The 20,070-nt window shown below is 27.7% G+C and overlaps 2 protein-coding genes across 7 annotated transcripts; one reads left to right on the forward strand and one right to left on the reverse strand.

Moving 5' to 3' along the window:
• The first annotated feature begins 237 nt into the window (after nucleotides 1-237).
• Nucleotides 238-9,440, forward strand: LOC107067968 (coronin-2B). 6 transcript variants are annotated; one of them, XM_015323934.2, is made up of 11 exons: nucleotides 507-659; nucleotides 861-991; nucleotides 4,099-4,326; nucleotides 5,999-6,196; nucleotides 6,300-6,416; nucleotides 6,517-6,831; nucleotides 7,065-7,289; nucleotides 7,472-7,681; nucleotides 7,880-7,997; nucleotides 8,106-8,332; nucleotides 8,447-9,440. In XM_015323934.2, exons 3-11 carry the CDS (start codon nucleotides 4,318-4,320, stop codon nucleotides 8,642-8,644), a joined length of 1,617 nt encoding a protein of 538 aa, XP_015179420.1. In that variant the 5' UTR covers nucleotides 507-659; nucleotides 861-991; nucleotides 4,099-4,317; the 3' UTR covers nucleotides 8,645-9,440. The 6 variants fall into 6 exon arrangements, with proteins under 6 accessions (XP_015179417.1, XP_015179415.1, XP_015179420.1 ...); XM_015323931.2 differs by lacking the exons at nucleotides 507-659; nucleotides 4,099-4,326 and adding an exon at nucleotides 238-256; XM_015323929.2 differs by lacking the exons at nucleotides 507-659; nucleotides 4,099-4,326 and adding an exon at nucleotides 321-487.
• bou (glycosylphosphatidylinositol anchored membrane protein boudin) lies at nucleotides 8,809-19,472 on the reverse strand. The gene is made up of 4 exons (XM_089175582.1): nucleotides 18,210-19,472; nucleotides 14,360-14,515; nucleotides 13,898-14,038; nucleotides 8,809-9,768 (listed from the first exon to the last, which is right to left on the reverse strand). Exons 1-4 carry the CDS (start codon nucleotides 18,274-18,276, stop codon nucleotides 9,566-9,568), a joined length of 567 nt encoding a protein of 188 aa, XP_089031708.1. The 5' UTR covers nucleotides 18,277-19,472; the 3' UTR covers nucleotides 8,809-9,565.
• Nucleotides 19,473-20,070: the final 598 nt, after the last annotated feature.

Consider the following 20,070-nt stretch of genomic DNA (forward strand, 5'->3'; position numbering starts at 1 on the left):
AGCGAGGAGATGATCCGGGATGTTCGTTACTAGGCCCGACCAATCAGATTCCCAGGCGCAATTACGCCACGAGTTCTGACCAATCGGCCGCCTCTACATCACGGTTTGGTTACAAAGCCGAGGCAGAAAGTGTCGCTACAGAACTATTAACCTCTTAGGCACTACGCGCCACTAGGGACCCTACACTTTTGACAACTGCCGCGCCATCTAATAGTAGAAACTAATACTCCCTATAAATCTATATAATAAAATACAAGTATAAAGCGTCTTCTTTATTGTTTTTATATAAATAATTCTTTTTTTTTTTAACTTACTTTTATATAAATTTAAATTAAATTGGGCATAAAATGAATTAAAAATGAATCTAATTAATTATCATTTTATATATATATATATATGTTAAAAAATATTAGTCATATATAATAAAATTTGATGTCAATCGAATATAAATTTAGTTATGTATTTATTCTTTCGCGTATATGTTTAGGTGAATGTAAAATGTATTAATATAATGAATCTATACATATTTAAAATATGTTTGCAAAGTTGAAACTTTTTAATCAAATAAAAGCTTTTCATTTTTATCGATTGTAGTTTATTTCGAAAGAATTGGTAGATTTTGTTCGTCTCCATGAAAATGACTTCTTTCAATTTTTCGTGTCAGTGTTATACAATTTCTATAGTTTCATATCTGTAGATATTTGAATTTTGTACATTCGGTATCATATCATGTCATGTAGAGTAAGATTGGTGAACATTATTATCTATTCGTTTCGCATTGAATAGGATTTTTTGATTAATTTTAACTTGATTAACTAAAGTACACAATTTTAAAAGGAAAATTGTGTTTCATTTTTCAGCGTACAATATCATCAAGTGGGAAATGAAACGATCCAACGAGATTTTGAATGAAAAATTGAATTTGGAAGATACGGATAGTGCATTAAACAACATGGTAGACGTCAGAGCCTGTTATAAGCCAAACGGAAAAGTAAGAATGAATTTGTATTATTTTACATTTTACAAATCTGCCATTAATTGTGATCACGAATTCGATGCATTCAAATATACACAAACAATAAACATTTAAATGTATGTCTTAAGAATGATTACAATTTTCTCTTAAATTAATTAATGATAATGGAATGAAATTAATTATATAATATATAATTAACATCAAAGAGAGAAATAATTACAATCATTTTCTAATTTGATTGAACAGTTTATTAATTTTGTGATATACAATGCCATGACATTTCTTCAATTTTGATATACATATTTTTATTTTGCCTTTTTATATATGCTTTGTCAGCATTACTTATTTATTTATTTTTTTCTTGAAATGAATGTTTAATAAAATAAAACGTATTTTATGTACGTGTGCGGAATGTTTTGTCAATGCATGTGTGTTTCTGTTGTATGTCATATCAAATAATTTCAATTAGAATACTTTATGTATTCATATTGTTGTTTATGCATGATATATGTTTTGAAATGCACGTTTAACTTTTATGATAATATATCACTTATGATTTAACAAAAATGACAAGCATATAGGGAAAAGAATAAAAGAAATCAATTTGATAACAATTATATGATGTGATTCTGTGACTGTTACAAATTTTACGGGATAATGGAATTTTGTTGTTTTTTGATAACTTTTATATTAAAATCTGTATTCAAGAATGTGTGTGTTTGGTAATTATATAATGTGATCTATATGCTAACCAGTTTAATACTCGTTGCAGAAATTGTTCAAACTATTTTCTATAACCCTCTAAAACAAGCATTATAATGTCGTGTCATTAATTTTTCATTGAACTTATTTAATATATTAAATGCCAAGCCTATTTTGCTTGACATTTTGTTAATGTTGCATCTAATCGTCAAGCGTAGATGGCCATCTGTGATATATTAATTATGTTGTATAATGTCAGGTTGACTGTCAAATTCTTATTTACCCTTATATTCCTTTCCTGAAAGCTTTGATTGGACAAAAATCAATGTTGCAATGTTGCAATGTTGAAATGTTGAAATGTTGAAATTCACAGTTGCAAGGATTGGCATGTAATGGCTGATTCTCAGGGACTAACGTAGTGCTTAATTGTCAAATCAAATATTTACAGATATTACTACTTTAGTAGCACAAAATATTGAAAAATATTGAATACATGTGTATTTAATATTAAAAAGAATTAAAATTAAATCTAGGATAGTTTCTTTCTACAAGTTGTTTATAATAATATTCCCCATTAACCAAATTTTTAACATGGTCACAGAATTAGTCTGTACGTACACACATATACATGAGAGTATTTAATGAATAAAATATGTATATTAAACTAAAATATTTAAAATAATATTTAATACATATATATATATATATATATATATATATTATTATTATATATATTATATATATATATATTATATTGGATAGGTCAGATAAGAAAACATGGAGTTATATTAGATGGTAAAATAAAAGAGTCAGATATTTGAAGGGTTTATAGTACTTATTAAGAAAAGTAAAAAATGTCTAATTAACATGAGTTATAAAATTAACATTTTCAATGTAAATTAACTTTTATTATTTATGAGCATTCAATATCATAAGCGAGTCTTATAGCAACATATCCACAAAAAGAAGTACATTAGTTCAAGGTTGTCAAGATAAGTTCATTATAAAAATGAGAACAAATATTACTAATATCAACAAAGATTACTTCGAAGTATGCAAATATAATATTATGTATAAATCATAGATATATTCAATATTTTGTCTTTCCTCCAATTTGAATGCAATTCTGATATCTATGTATCATAGATTGTCTTACGCTTTCAAAAATTCCTTAAGTTAGTGTATTTCTAATCAAATTCCTCTGGATACATTGAATTTGTTGTTGTTTACAATATCAAATGCTCATAAATAATAAAAGTTTATTTACATCGAAAGAATTGATTATAAGACACATGTTAATTTAACATTTTTTACTTCTTTTAATAATTACTATAAGTTCTTAAAATATTAGATTTTTTTTTTACCCCACAATGGTAAACAATGGTATACATACAATGGGTCTTAAGAGTATTCGTCGTACCTCCATTGTCTATTAAAAATAATTAATATTTTCTCGTAATACATATTTCAATATTCTTATCCTAAGAAACCTATATTAAAATTATTCAACTTTTAAATTGGTATAAATATTATTATAAAATAGCATTTTATTATAAGAAAAATAAAATTTTACATAATTGATAAAAAATGTATCCAATCGTAATCAAGTATTTCTTTAAAAAAAAATAATCATTATAATTTTATTATATCTTACGTAGGTACAAATATTTTTAGTAAGACCAATTAATTATTTTGTATCATTTAACAATAAGTAAAATTATATTTATTTAACATTAGATATACCACCATTTTCAGTATATCTATTTCTACCACACTGGTCAAAATGACTGGTGTATAAAAAAAAAATACTTTTTGAGCTTTGCTTCCAGTTTTTATTTATTCTTAAAAAATACCAAACAAATGTTTAACAATAATAATTTTAATAGATAAATGGATTTATAGACATTTTTAAATAATAAAACGCTTAATTATTTACAGAAATCAAATGTTACATGAAGTAGAAATTTCCAATTGAAATGATCAGGCCCCGACCAGTCAAAATGATTGACTGGTCTGGTATATCTAGTATTAACAATAAAATGTCCTTCTGCGGTATAAAATTGATATTAATTTAAAAGTTGAATAATCTCAAATTAGTTTCTTTGAGAAAAGAAAGAATTTTGCAATTTTTGCATTATAAGTAAATATAAATTATTTGAAATTTATAGTAGGAGTAGGTACAACACATACATGTGTACTCATTTACACATATTCCTCACTTATACTTACTTATATTATGTGTACATATTTATCTCTACATATCTATTCTTAAAGAAATAAGATCATTAGTCGTTATATATAAAGATTATATAATTATCTATGATCTTTGGTATTTTTTTAATTTGCCATTAGATGGAACGTTGTTATTATTTTTATTATTATTATTATTATTATTTCTTTTATTTTATTGTTTTCTTTAGTAAATAACGCATGATCTCGCCATGGTAGCGGTGGTACAATATTTCTAAGAGGCCATTTAAGTATGTGGTCCCATTTGTCATTTTTCTATATATGGGTCCAGATTTGTTGATTTCTACAGTCTACTTTATGCCAAGGGTAATTGTTGAAGATCACCAATGTATATGTCCATTGGCAATTATTTTGGAAATATATTGACTTATCATCAAATATGATCAACAATGAGTGAGGTAAGTACTTTATTACCTTTCATGAATCCTTTTCTCATTTTCTTCTCCCTTTATCCTTCATTTTATTTCATTAACACTAGAAAGACCGAGACTTTGTATATACCTCTACTATTGCCCAAAGAAGTGAAAAATCACTGTATTATGAAAGAATATAACTAATGTGTAAAGAAATTTATTTAAAATTAATTTTTAATACTTTTTTTTATATTATTTACACTTATAAAACGGATTATTAATAAATATATTATATAATTAAATATTATAATATATTTTTTATTATTTTTATTATTTATATTATATATATATATATATATATATATATTAAGTGGTAACACTTCTATAGAGCCTGAAAAAAAAGCCTTTTTTTGGGGAATATTTTTTGTAAAAACTAAATGAGGAATAGAATTTCTTTTTTGAGGGTTGGTTAATCATATATTGAACTATGTAAACAAATATTTTGATTGATTTTAGATAGAAAATGGCATAGTCGGTATTTATGACTGAATAAAATCCTGTTTTTTTTTGTTTTTTTTTTTTTTTTACTAAAACGGGCGGACTCATACCTGGACAACTATGAGACTTAGAATAAAAAACAAAAAAAATTCTTAATCTATGTACTATTATCTTGAGAAGTACAGACGGATTTTTCCCTAAGTCAAATTTTAAGAAAATGGCGCAACTTTGAATAAAAAGATCGACCTTTCGACGAAACAAAATGTAAAAAATTGTTTATAAAATATCTGCCATAGTTTTAAAAATGTAGTTTAGAGAAAAACAACGCATTTAAAGTTTTGTTATCACTATTCGAGGCGCTTTGAGGCGCTTCGTAAAAATAAGATTTCGCCATGTTAACCATTTTTTTTTTTTGCTTCGGGACCATGTTCATAATATTTGTAGACGTTTAAAGTACACTTTAAGCTAAAAAACAAAATCTATTTTTTGAAAATTCTATAGTGGTGTTACCCCTTAAATTGTTATTATATATATATTTTGTTATAATATATATAAAATGATATAAATATTAACTATTATAGGGAAAATGTTATAAAATTCCTGACTCTCATATATTTTTTCATTAATCGATCGATCAATTACTTGAAATATTTTTCTTTGATTAAATAATATTTGTTATTGTTTAATAAAAGTAAAGATATTTCTCTATCGTATACATATATATAGAAAAATACTATAATAAGATGTTATGTAAATAGTAGTAATACATTGAAAATATGAAATATTTATTTACCACCATATATAGTATACATTTTTTCTGCTTTATTTGTGACCATAGATATTTGTATTTTTCTTTTGCTTTTTTACAAATATTTTATATATAATACATATAAATACATTATTTCATTATTTATATAATGCTGCATTGATGTTTTGTAAGACTACAAGTTCTGATTATAAATGTTTAATTATATATATATATATATAAATTTAGAGTTTATTATCATTGTGGTGTTATACGCTGATAAAGTATTCCAAAATTGCATGTGATTGTATGTTATTTGATGTAATAATTATGCATAATATAAATTTATTGCACTTTTATTATAATTCAAATAACTCGTTAAAATAAATCATTAATGTATTTGAATAATGAACATTTGGGTAATAACAATATTTATATGTATTATATTTTGTTGAATTATTATTGTTATTGTAGTCATGGTTTCGAGGTGTACGGAGCAGCAAATTCCGTCACGTTTATGGTATACCAGCAAAAAGAGAAAAATGTTATGACAACATCAAGATTACAAAAAATGCTCATGACTCACAATTTTGTGCTGTCAATCCAAAATTTTTAGCGGTTGTTACAGAAGTAGCAGGAGGTGGTGCTTTTCTTGTATTACCTCTCGATAGAGTAAGTTACATAATAACAAAATAATAATTATTTATTTAAATAACATTATTTTCATGAAAAAACATATCCAATATATAATTTTATCATTATAATATTATTTTAGACTGGACGTTTGGATTTCAATGCTAGTAGAGTTACTGGACATACAGGGCCTGTTTTGGATATTAAATGGAATCCATTCAATGATAATATCATCGCTTCTTGTTCAGACGATTGCACAGTATGGTTCAATTTATTGAACATAATTACTCTATTAAAATACAAATTTAAACTTTATTTACATATATAGAAAGTTCTAATGTTTTCAATAATAATTACAGATTAAATTATGGCATATACCAGATGGGGGGTTATCTAGAAACTTATCGGAATGGCTTATTGAATTACAAGGTCATAAACGTCGAGTATCATACATAGATTGGCATCCTGTAGCTGAAAATATCCTTTTTAGCATAGGTTTTGATCATCTTGTTATTGTTTGGGATGTCGGTAGAGGAGAAGCAGTCAACATTATTGACAGACATCCTGATGTAATATATAGTTTATCTTTAAATCGGGATGGAAGTTTATTAGCAACAACATGTAAAGATAAAAGATTACGTGTCTTCGAGCCTAGATCTGGCATTATAGTTTCGGTAAGTTTATACCAATTGATATAAAGTGATTCTTGGAATTGGAACAAGCTATTAGGTGATAGAAATGAAAGGATTAATAAAGAGCAGTAGAGCCTTTCTCAGTTCTAAAAATCATGCGTTGTATATTAAATGATTGGTTTCTTTCATACTAAATGTCAATTAATAAGACTAGTAGTTTCTAATTTTCATAACTCTTTAATGTTACATATGTTGTAAATTTATGTTTCATTCAGGAAGGAATCTGTCATGCTGGAACCAAAGCAAGTAAAGTGGTATTTCTTGGTGGATCTGGACGTCTATTAACTACTGGATTTAGTAGACATTCAGATAGACAATACGCAATTTGGTGTCAACATGATTTAACAGCTCCTCTTACTCGTGAAACTATAGATTCATCGAGCGGTGTTATTTTCCCATATTTTGACAATGATACAAATATGGTCTATTTAGCAGGAAAGGTAATAAATGTATTAAGATAAATACATCCAAGAAGATAATATTGTTTTAATATTAATATACATATACAGATTGGAATAAAGAAAAGTTTCTTTTTACTTATTTTCAGGTATGATTTTCACTGTAGTAATTATTACTATAGTGAATATTTTTAAATAAAAATGTTGACATTTGTTCTTGGCAGGGTGATGGTAACATTCGATATTATGAGGTAGTTAATGAAGTTCCATGGATGCATTATCTCAGTCAATTCATCTCTGGTAATCCACAAAGAGGATTAGGAGTAATGCCAAAAAGAGGCATAAATACAAGTATTTGTGAGGTCTTTAGATTTTATAAATTACATGCAACTCGAGGCATGTGTGAACCAATTTCTATGATCGTACCTCGAAAGGTAACAAAATGAATAAACTCAATGACATATTATATACTATATTATTTTATATTTTCTACATATTGCTTATCGATGTGTAACAACCTATAATTACAAGTAATATATTTAAAAAAAAAAACAAAAAAAAACAATCTTACTTGACATAAATTTGCATAATTTTCAGTAGAAAAGTTTAAATGGAAATGTTTTATTTTATAGAGCGATCAATTTCAAGAAGACTTATATCCTGATACTATAGGTACCTGTCCTGGACTTTCAGCAAGAGATTGGATTAGTGGTATGAATAATCCACCGATATTAATATCACTTAAAACAGGTATGGAATCATTTTAATATAGATTTAAGTAGTTATTCATATATGATTACAATCTGTGTACGCGATAAAAGAATTATTATTATTCTTATTTTATCGTTACTCTTATAGGTGGCAGTATTTCAACGCACAAGCCACGCATTTACAAGCAACCATTAATACCTCCAGCAACAGATTTAAATAATAAGAAAAAATTTGCATTTTTATCTACTGAAACTGTTCCTGATTACAGACCGGTAGAATTGCACAATATAACAGAAAAAAGTCAAAAGACATCCAGCAATCAGAGCACCAAATTTCAACAATTACAACAGAAATTTGCCAATGCAAATTTACAAGTAAGAATTGATACGATAATAAATATTTCTTATTCAATTATCTTATTCATTTTTAAAAATTATGATTCACATTTGATAAAGCCAATTACAAGCAGAACTATTTTTTTTTAATAGAATAATATAATAGCAACATCGCTAAGCAATAATAAAGTTATGGAGACAATTGATGTTCCTCCTAACAACGAAGCAGAACTTAGATTGGCATATGTACGTCAAGCGGATGAATTAAGATTGATGCGTCGTCAACTTGCTAATAGTCGACTTCGAGTAAAGGAGTTAGAAGAACAAGTGTGGAAATTACAAAATCAGTAATGCTTGAAAATGCCTCTCCGTCAAAGAACTTTGTCAGTATCCTTTATATAAACTTTTTATACATTTCATGCAAATTGTTAAACCAAATAGTCTGCTATATTTGTGCTTTAAGAACAAAGTAATCTTCAATGTTTATGAATATCGAATGAAATTGCATGCATAAGTTCTTTTTTTTTTTTTTTTTTTTTTTTTACAATTTTGTATTGGTGGTTATATAAAATATGTGGGTATTTAAGTACATTATCATCAAAATTTATACAAATTGTGTATAAATTAACAAATTTCAAACATTTTCTTACTAATTGTTTTCAATACGTATATAAAGTTATTTCAAGTTTCAAATGTACAAACATAAAAAATTACAAGTTCAAAGTATTATATATATATAAAATTAAAAAAAATATTTAAAAAAAAGAAAAAACAATATAATATGCATATAATCTTGCTACTTTTTTACTTGTCTACTATATAATATAGATTAATAGCAAAAAGAGAGTAGATACAGTACACGTACACATACACATAAACATACACATGTCATGTATGATCTATAATAATATGTTCTTAATATTTGTTGTATTGCTCGTTATAATAAAATAATATGCCAAAGAAAAATCTAACAAATTATTTATAATAAGAAAATATTTTTATGGTTGTGTGTGTGTGTGTGATTTAAGATGATTATACATTTAATAAAAATAAACTTTAAAATAATTGTCTTATTTAAAGTTTATCCACAAAAGAGAACGTTGTCAAAAAAAAAAAAAAAAAAAAAAAAAAAGGAAATTCAGAAAAATTATCATGCATCAAATATATGACTAAAATATAACTTATTATAATAGTAAATTATAGACGACGATGTATTGTCATAAGCATTGATATAAGAATATGATAGTTTCTATTAACGATGCTATTTTTGTTCTATCTGTAAAATAATATGAACAAAAGAAGTGATATAACGTAAACGCTAATTGTAGACCTTAAAGAAGGTACAGAATTACATCCATCGCTGTCACAGGTATAGACGCATGTTCGATATGTTAGTTTATCTCCAGGCTGATTCACAGTGTGGCAGTAATTTCCCAAGTGTGAGGCTGAGCAAAATCTTTTTGTACCGATTCCACCTGGTAGAATATACATGAATACGCATATGTATACATAATTACACTTTTTTTTTATTTTTTATTTTTTTTTTAATAAAATAACTACTTATATTAAGTATTATAAAAAGTAGTGGTTGAATTACGATTAAATGAGAATTTGATCGATTATGGAAATATATCCTATATACATTTATAAACATAAATAATAAGTTAGTATTATTTTCATATATACTTTCAAATCTTTGCTAATCATGCATATAGATGAAAGAATATGATTACATACACACACACAATTAAATATATTATATAAAACGAAATGATACAAAATAGAGTGTTAAACATATATATATATATATATATATATATATACAGGGTAGTAAAAAAATGGTCTAATATTTTAACGTATTGTCAGCCGGCTCCGCGAAAACGCGGGATTCCGAGCCTATCGTTTGAACGACGACCCAGAAATGTAGCGGAATTTTTTTGCTTGTATCAATGACTTACATATTAACATACTATCGGCGGGTCGGGTATTTCTATCCGTTCTACAGACTGGCGTTGGTCGGTGGGTCGCATATTAATACGTTTTATGCAGAATGTAAGCTGAGTTTTAGTAAAACACTTACTAATGCTTGTTTTTTTTCATTGTCACTAATTTTTCAGCAGGAATGATGTTTTTGGTTGTATTTTTGTTGTTGTAAAGCCTAACCAGTGTTTAGTCTTACATTTATGAATTTTTAAGAAAAACTAATAATTTGATGAAATGTGCTATTTAGACACTGCAAGTTTTGTGCTTACAAAGTAGCACAAATTCAGTTGATTGATTTTGATAACATTGAGTTTAAATTTTCTACATTTTCGATATACTATTTGATAGCTATTTTTCAAATTTCATTGAAATCCTACTATTAGATGTGAAAATATGACATGTTTTTTAAAAAGTGCACTGCTTTCATATTTCGCGCTCATTTTCGCCCGCTACACGCGTGAATCAAGCTCACGATGTTCCCGATGATAGTGTGTTAATTTACATTTTTAATTAAAAAAACAAAACGTATACGATGGTTTGGAAACAATGAAATATTTTCTTTAGCTATTCGTTGTTCAGAAACTCGCATTAAGGCAGGATTCTACTTTAGTCGCTCGAAAAAATAGGTATTTTTGTCAATTTTTTTATTAGAAAACTAAGAAAGATATTGATGTAGGGTTTGTTGTGCTTCATAAATATACTCTTAAAGTACATTAAAAAATTTTTTTAATTTATTTTGTACGCTCTATATACATTGGAAAGGCCCTTGAACTGAACGCCTAAAAATAGTTTAGCCTTTGCGGTGTTGTAAAAATCTTGACATCGGATTATCTGAAATGAAAAACTCGAATAGTTCTATGTTCACAAAGACTACAGCAACCGGTGGTAGCAGATTTTTTCATTTACAAGCAAAAATAACAAAATGGCGACAGTTGAAAAAAAATTATCAAAAAAATCTCATTTTTTTTTCTCATTTTTTGCCAATAAAAAATAGTTAAAATGAAAATTTTTTTATAAATCTGCTACCAACGGTTGATATATGTGTATAGATTATGTGGTAAAAATTTCAGACGAATCGAATAGCTAGTTTTGGAGATTTTTACAACACGCGGTTCAAAAATGTGATTCCGAGAAAAACGCATTTAAAGTTTTTTTAAATACTTTTTTTACCCCAGCACGGGTAGATTCGAGGGACGAAAAAGTACAACAGTTAGGATGCTCTGATCGTTTTGAAATTTTCAGAGAGTATTCTTAAATATATTTACTTACGAATAATCGAAAAAAAAACTTGAAAAAAAAAATTACAAAGTAGAATCCTGCCTTAAGTCCGGCGTTAGGGCTTTTGTAGCTGAAACTTGACGGCGATCAAGCGTTAAATTTCTTATATGTCGCTGACGCTTAATGTGTTAAGACCTTATAGTAGCTAAAGGAGTAAAAAATGTCAAATAAACATGTGTTTTATAATCAATCCTTTCGATGTAAATAAACTTTTATTATTTATGAGCATTCGATATCTTAAACAACAACAAATTCAATGTATCCAGAGGAATTTGATTAGAAATACACTAACTTAAGGAATTTTTGAAAGCGTAAGACAATCTATGATACATAGATATCAGAATTGCATTCAAATTGGAGGAAAGACAAAATATTGAATATATCTATGATTTATACATAATATTATATTTGCATACTTCGAAGTAATCTTTGTTGATATTAGTAATATTTGTTCTCATTTTTATAATGAACTTATCTTGACAACCTTGAACTAATGTACTTCTTTTTGTGGATATGTTGCTATAAGACTCGCTTATGATATTGAATGCTCATAAATAATAAAAGTCAATTTGTATATTGAAAATGTTGATTTTACGAATCATGTTAATTAGTCCCATTTTTACGCATATTGCTAATTACTATTACTCCTTACACTATATATTGGATTTTTTTACCACCCTATATATATATATATATGCGTATGCTACTGTGAAAGATAGAAGTTAGAAAATGTCAAGATTTACATGGTCGTTTTTCAACGCATGCCAAATATGTCGGTGAAAAACCGAATATGTTTGGGTTTGTTTGCACATGCATGGTGCGTCTAAAAAGTTCGGTGAATGGTCTCAGGAAATATAGGAAACAAGAGTTACAAACAAAATACTTTAACTGGCCTTTAAAGTAATCGCCATTGGTTATACAATGCACTTCTGACATCGGTTGTACAGCTGTTGGAAACTGTCAGCAAACGCTTCTTGTGGAATCGCTCGAAACACTGCAGGTCACGCTCACGAACTCCAAAACCGTTGCAAAGCGTAAGCCTTTTAGGGCTAATTTAAGGCGGGAAAATAGAAAGAAAAGGATGTGGAAGCACAGTGAACTCGCGTCTACCAAGAAAGTTGAGCATTTTGCTCTATTTTGCGCTCCATGTTGCAATGACACGAGTTCTCACACTGATGTGAGTTAATGTGTTATGCGCGGTCACCTCATCCTTGTTAGCGCGGTTTGTAATGTATGGGAGAATTCACCAAACTTTTTAGACGCACCATGTATATACATGTATGACGACAGGCTGTCGTCCTAAAAGTCGCTTTACCGAAAAAATAAAAATAAAATAAAGAATTAACATTGATTTAATAGAATTACAATATATTGTTTTAGACTTTAAGATATTACTCTTCGATTATAGTATTACTTAAAAAATATAAGCTTATGATGTTGATACTCCAAAGTACGTGTCAAAAGTATTTCTAATTTTTTCTATTCGGTAAAGCGAGTTTTGAGACACCCTGTATATCAATCATTACATATATAGGATGTTCTGTAACTAGTGATACAAGTGAAAAAGAAAGTGATTCTATATGAAAAATTAAGTTGAAAATGTAGAATAAAATTTGTTCGTAGATGGTTATGTGTTACCAGTAACCCTCCTATAACACGGTAGATAGGTTCCTAGAAAATGCCGTGTTATTTGAAACCATGTTGTATTAGACTTTTGTTTTCAGGCCATGGAGATGAAATACTTTTCGCAACACTGTATCTTTAAGACGGTAAGCTTCGCCGCGGCTGTAAAAGTACAGTGTTGTATAAAGGTTGTTTTGAAAGGAAACCGTGTTATAGGTGCCGTGTTGTAGGAGGGCAATTGTATATACTTTTTCGAGAAAAATAAGTTCGAGTACACGTGCAACCCTGGAAACTACAATAAAAGCATCATTTGATAAATGTACCATTATATTGACAATGTTTATGAAAATGCTCACCTATATATATGTTTATAAAAATGCTACACAAATATACGAGAGTAAGATAGTAAAATCTATCGAGGCAAAACTTGACCAATTTTAATTAAATCTAGTTTTCTCAAAAACAAAGTCTTATTGTTAGATAAAAAATTTGTAATCTACATTTTCGATTTATTAGTTTTTCACGTCGAATCACCCTTTGCTCGCTTGTACCACACTAGTTACAGAACATCCTGTATATTAAACTTAATTCTTGAATAAAACAGAAATTATAGCTGAAATATCAATATACACATAGTATGCTTAATTTATAAACGAATAAACGAACGATCATGCACATACAACATCGAATAATTTAACGAAATAAACCACGAATAAAGACCTCCATATCGTCCAACAGTCTTGACGCAATAATGCGCTTCATAAACGTGACTGCAGTTTATCGGTTGTAGAGAATTTGTAATTAATTCACCATTGGAGCATTGCCATTTGTCCGCGGATGTACATTGGTAACATTCCAGGGCTACAATTTGATCGATTTAAGTTATTTTCATTGATCACCGCTGTTATTGACACCGTATGACAATGAACAACAATAGACAATTTTTCATCAGATTTCAGTAACCTAGATACAATCTCCTATTTATCTATCATTTATTTAGCGTAATAATCAAAATAATAATTAATTAGAAAAGAAATGATGACATTGTTAGTGATTAGTATTAATATGAAATAACCAGTTTTTGTACCTTCCACCAGTGCATGCTATGCCGTATATTAATACCCCCATTAGGCACTAATATTTGAAAATTGAAAAGATTTGTCGTCGTTTGGTTTATTTTACCCTCGAATCGGCCAATGTGTTTCACACAGTACTGTGCTCCGAAAATGTCGTCGCAAGACTCTGGTTCTATGTCAATGTCACTTGTGAGAAATTCGTTGCATTGAAAAGGATGTGTGTTGTCCGTGCTGGTGCATTGGTAACATCGAATACTGTGGACTAAATAATATGAACAATAAATAAAAGATAGTTTTAGATAATTTTGCAAGCGACACAAAAAGTGAAAGCTTTTCAGAGGAGATAACTATCGATTTATCAAAAACAAATTTGAAGGAAACGACAGGGGAAACTTAAGAAGCTTCACTTCAATCGCACTTTTCTTTTTTCATTATTATTTTTGGTTCAAATATAATCTATTAAAAGACCACAAATTCCAAAATTCTTATACACAGAAACTCATTTAGAATTATTCCATTTTCGAATTGATATAAATTTTGTTGCAAGAAATATTTCATTTAGACTCTATTTTTATATAACAACACTGTAACTACAGATTCATATCTTAAAACGAACAATAAAATATTGTAATTATATTAATGAACCATTACGATTCTGTTTGTACAGAATATTGGCAGATATATTTTCAAAAAATACGTCTAAAAAGACAATGGGAATCGAGGGGGAAAGAATGGGGAAATTGAGTCAACCGTGCAAGATCAAAATAAATAAATCGTGTGAAAAGAAAATGATGTGTGAAAAGAAATGTTCTTTCCAATTTATGTTAAATTAAAATCATTTAACATGTTCTGTGCCAAGCCTTTTTTACCTGACTTGTCACTCAGGCCATTTAATTTTGCTTTACAAAAATCAACCATTACACATGTAATTATTAATTATTGTAAATATAACAATTAAAGAAACTTATGTGCTTTGTTCTATATTGCATTTTGTATAATGGATCAATATTTTAATAGGAGTATTTTTGTACAGAATTAAATTAGTTATAAACATATATTTTCAGCGCATTAAACAAAAATATGTCTAATGGTAAGTGTAACATCAGTGGTACACGTGGCTTGAAGAACAAATTTAACGTGTACCACCGGTGGTACACGTGGCAAGGAACGTGTTAACACGTTAACTACCGTGCGCATTTTACATGATTTCCCATGGTGCTAACACGAATTTTTTATTATGCAATGCATATTATATTGAAATATTTTTTACAGTAGATAAGGTGAGTTGTGTAATGGTGTTTAATGCATTTAGGCGCTGTAACATAATTTTTGCGATTATTAATTATTTCAAACTATCCAAAAATAGTAGTAGATTATAATTTAGGGAAATCTTCAGTTGATTTATCTGATCAAATGACTATTTGTAATTCACCACTGCGAAAAACTATTAAGTGTACAGGAAATTGGTAATAGAAATGTTATTAAATACTTGTGTTATAAATACAATGGTGTTATACATACAAATAACTCGAAAAAATATTTCAATTCCCGATTTTAGGATGAGATTAGCGACACATTTAGTAAAAATCTTCTGATACAAAATATAAAGTGTACAAAATATAAAGCGATTTTGCAAAATGTGCTAATAAAAAATTCAAAACAACAAGGGGGGAGAAGAGAGTAAAGAATTACACTTAAAAAGTGGTGAGATATTGTGCCGACTGTTTTGTTTTACCTTTTTTTTTGCTTATACCGTGTTTCAATCGTTTGTTTTTATCGCTGTGCGTACAAATAATATGTGTATATTTTCCTTATATTAATACAATTATTTTTACATGTTCCTGTGCATGTTCATAACAATTTCTTCTAATTATTATAGAAATAATGGTATTATTTTAAAAATTGATCAGTATCGATATTTACTTTAATTATGTATTTTTACTATTGGTATTTATACTCTCTATGCGCGCCGCCCCCACGATGCTGTAGCAAAGTCAAGTGCCGGTCAACGGTGACCCTAACTATAATAATTTAATTATTATATACAGATTGTTTAAGCTGAACAGGATCACCTAAATATCTTCTTTATTTACAATTGCACAAAAATATTTTAAAGGAAAAAGTTTTATTATTGCAAGGAGGAAATGCAATGGTTACAAACAAAAATTCCTTCTCAAGGTTATTTTATATGAAATTTCAACTTTATCAATATTTTTTTAAATGGAACTTTATATATTTTGGCTATATTCTTTTGACACTTCAGAACTATCGTGTAGAGAGATTCTCTCACACTGTTTTTAAAACTTTTTTTCTTTCTAATTTTAAATGGAATGGCGCCTTGGAAATTTTTTTACCTTCCTAAGATTTCATGTTTTACAAGATGGTGAAAAAAACATTTTCGTTTAAACTTGAAAAATAAAGAAAAAAATTATTTATTTATCGACTGTGAGAGTTTCTCTCATCGCGTAAGTAAAGTCAGGCACAAAAAAAACCTCTATTCGGATATTTCCGTTTTATTTCGGCTGTCTCCGTAGTTTCTAGCCCTATCTTTAATATATAAATATAGATATACGAATATCTAGTATTTTAAAAGTTGTGTTTATAAGTGTACCAGTATTTTTAAATGATAATGACATATTTATTACGTCCTCGTCCCAAAGTAGATAATTTTTAATTTAATAATATTAATATTTAATATATATTATTTAAAAAAATAATATATTTGATATTTTATTGTACTTTATATATAACCTACAATTATTTTCGTAGAATTTAAATTTCGCTCTTGGCGCATGCGCAATAGGCGTAAGAGTTTCTCTCATCACGATAGTAAAGACTGTGGTACGGGAGACGTATGTTCTGAAGTCTTAAAGCAAAATAAAACAAATTGAATGACTTTAATGATCATATTATTTCAATTATTTATCCTCGAGATAATTTATAGATTTAACAATAATTAAAATATATCAGGTTACACACTCGTATTCAAATATTAACAACAAAGGAAAGTCCTGTTACCTTGGACGGCACCTAGTGTCGGACACTCGTATTATCTCGACAAATGACAACATGAACAATTAAAATCTTATTGAAAGAGGTACGGGGGAGGGGGGAGACGTAGCGATACAACACGATGCAATTTTTCAGTGATGCTCAAAGCAACATCGGGAATGGTCGATTTTTGTTTTATGCGAAATAATACTACGTCAAGTAAAATTTAGATTAATTGTATAAGCAAGATATTACATTAATTAAACAATTCTATTTAAAGGATGAGACACCCGGTATATATAATTGTATTAACATGCTGTGATTATATACATATATATATATATATATATATATATATATATATATTCTGAATTGTAACGTCATAATATTTTTTAGTATTTTTTAAATTCTTTGGAAATAAAAAAAACATTTATTAGATAAAAGCTACGCGACCACCATACTTACACACATGCACGAGCACTGTATGTATACAAATACAAGAGTATACTTACATTCGTATTTACCAAAACTTCTTTGCGAATTGTTTTAGATAATTATAAAAATAACATGATATAATACATATAAAAATCACATTCAATAGAAGATAAATAAAATAATTATAAATAAAAACAAATTATCTATGTAAATTATATATGTGTATAAATTATTATATGTAAAACTTTAATTTTTAAATGCACAAAATTATGCTTTAATTGTATACTTAAATTGTATTCTTCTAACATATACAAGTTGAATGCATAACTGCACCTGTTAAGATTTCCTTAGTATAGAAATATTTGAAATGAAAATAAAATAATGATTAATTGAATTTCTGGAAAAATACCAAAACCCACTTAAGCCTATGAAGAAATCTGTTAAAATTATGCCTCGCCCATATATTGCCTTGATTTTGATAAATTTTCATCTCTGAAAAATATTTGTATATATTGGATTATTTATCTTACCTGTTCCGATGTATAGTAAACAAATCACGAGTATCGTAAATATCTTCGTAATATATTTAATAGCCATTTCAATACGATTTTATCTTATATTTGACACTATTGAATAACGCATAGACAGCCTCACAGGCTGCCTCACGAGTATTACTAACTATAATGATACACGAATCATTTTATTGGTTTATTATCCGACTAAAACCGAATTTAGTCGAATGTTGCCGATCTGCTTTGATGACGCATGAAAACTATCGTTGAATAGAAATCGACTTTTCAATATACATATACATAATTGAATTTTTTGAAATTTATCGTAATGTTACTATTTCATTAGCACAATGCAACATTATTCTCATAATTCCTTATTATTAACCTCTTAAGCACTATACGCCACTGTAGTAGCTTCCGTGAAAAATATCAATTTGAATGGTGACTATTATAGTGACATCCGTGGATAACTTGATTTTAGAAAATAAATGTTTTTTACTTTTTTCTCATATTATTCGATGTTATATGAAAATGTATAACGAAATTATAATTTATTCATTTTGAAGTATATTTCCACGTAATCCATTTCCAAACTAATTGTAAGATGTGTTAAATTGTGGAGAACTACTGAAGGACTTATTAAAAGGACATTCATTTCTTTGATTGAAGAATATTTATAGTGACATTAATCAATTTATTGAAGTATATTGCGCAAGTAACAGCGTCTAAATTAATGAGAGTAATTTTCACCATGAAGTGTAATTTTGTTACTGCCTCTTTCGTAATATAAACCTGTTTATTCCATTTGTACAATAGTTATGACAAATCAGATCACCCGATTTCATTAGCACTTATTATGAGAAATACAGTCGGTTTATCTAATTTTCTAATCATAGTAAATAGATTTTTTTTTCTTTCAAACCATTACTAAGTAGAATTAGGTATTAAAAATAAAAAAAGCGAGATTACTTTAGATGCAACTATGAATATACGTTTAGTTCTCCGATAATATTTTCTCTCTAATAATGTTGACATTTTTTCCTACATATTTAAAAGCAATTTGGAGAGAAGTATTTATTCTCGTCCTCATGATTCTTATTGCCTTGTATAATAAGTAATTAGGTGTTACTCCTCGATTATTGGTCCGTATCAATTTACTAGTTGCAATCATAAATGATGTAACACTAACTCCTTTTTGAAACTAACGAATTTGTCAAGTAATAAACTTATTGCTACGTTATTTTTTCCTGGGATTACTGTTAAATATATTGGGTTGGCAAGAAAGTAATTTCAGTAATAAGTAAATATACATATATTACACTAGAAAAAAACCGAAATTACTTTCTTGCCAACCCAATAGATCGTCATTCCACAATAGTATTTATTGTTGAGTTAACAAACTCCCTTCAATAGATATATCCTCAGTAAATTCATTGTATTAATTGCAATTATCGAAAAACTGTTCATTTATGGTAATATCATGTTTTATAAAGTGCAGTATTTACCAAATAATGCAACCATTCTTCAATAGTTCTTTTATTAATCAATCTATATGAAAAACTCGATTTGTGGATTTTTGTTCGTTTGATGTGTGCATAGATGCAATAATCATTGTTAATATTTCTGGGCAAGAAATGACCATCATGTTAACCTTCACAGAAACATTAATAACTTATCCATAAATTTCATATTAGGCATAAACACGTTGAAGTCTTGTTATTTGTATAAAAGGAATTCAGGGAAAAATTAGATATTAAATCAGTGGATAATTTATTAAATTATTTAAAGAGCAACATTCAAATATTTATACATACACGTTATTGATACTACTAAACCAAGAGATTCAACGATAAAACTAAACACTGCAGGACGTTGTAGA

This window comes from Polistes dominula, unplaced genomic scaffold (assembly GCF_049000335.1).
Source record: "Polistes dominula isolate Pdom_NZ unplaced genomic scaffold, Pdom_raw_medaka contig_17, whole genome shotgun sequence".
Lineage (NCBI taxonomy): Eukaryota > Metazoa > Arthropoda > Insecta > Hymenoptera > Vespidae > Polistes > Polistes dominula.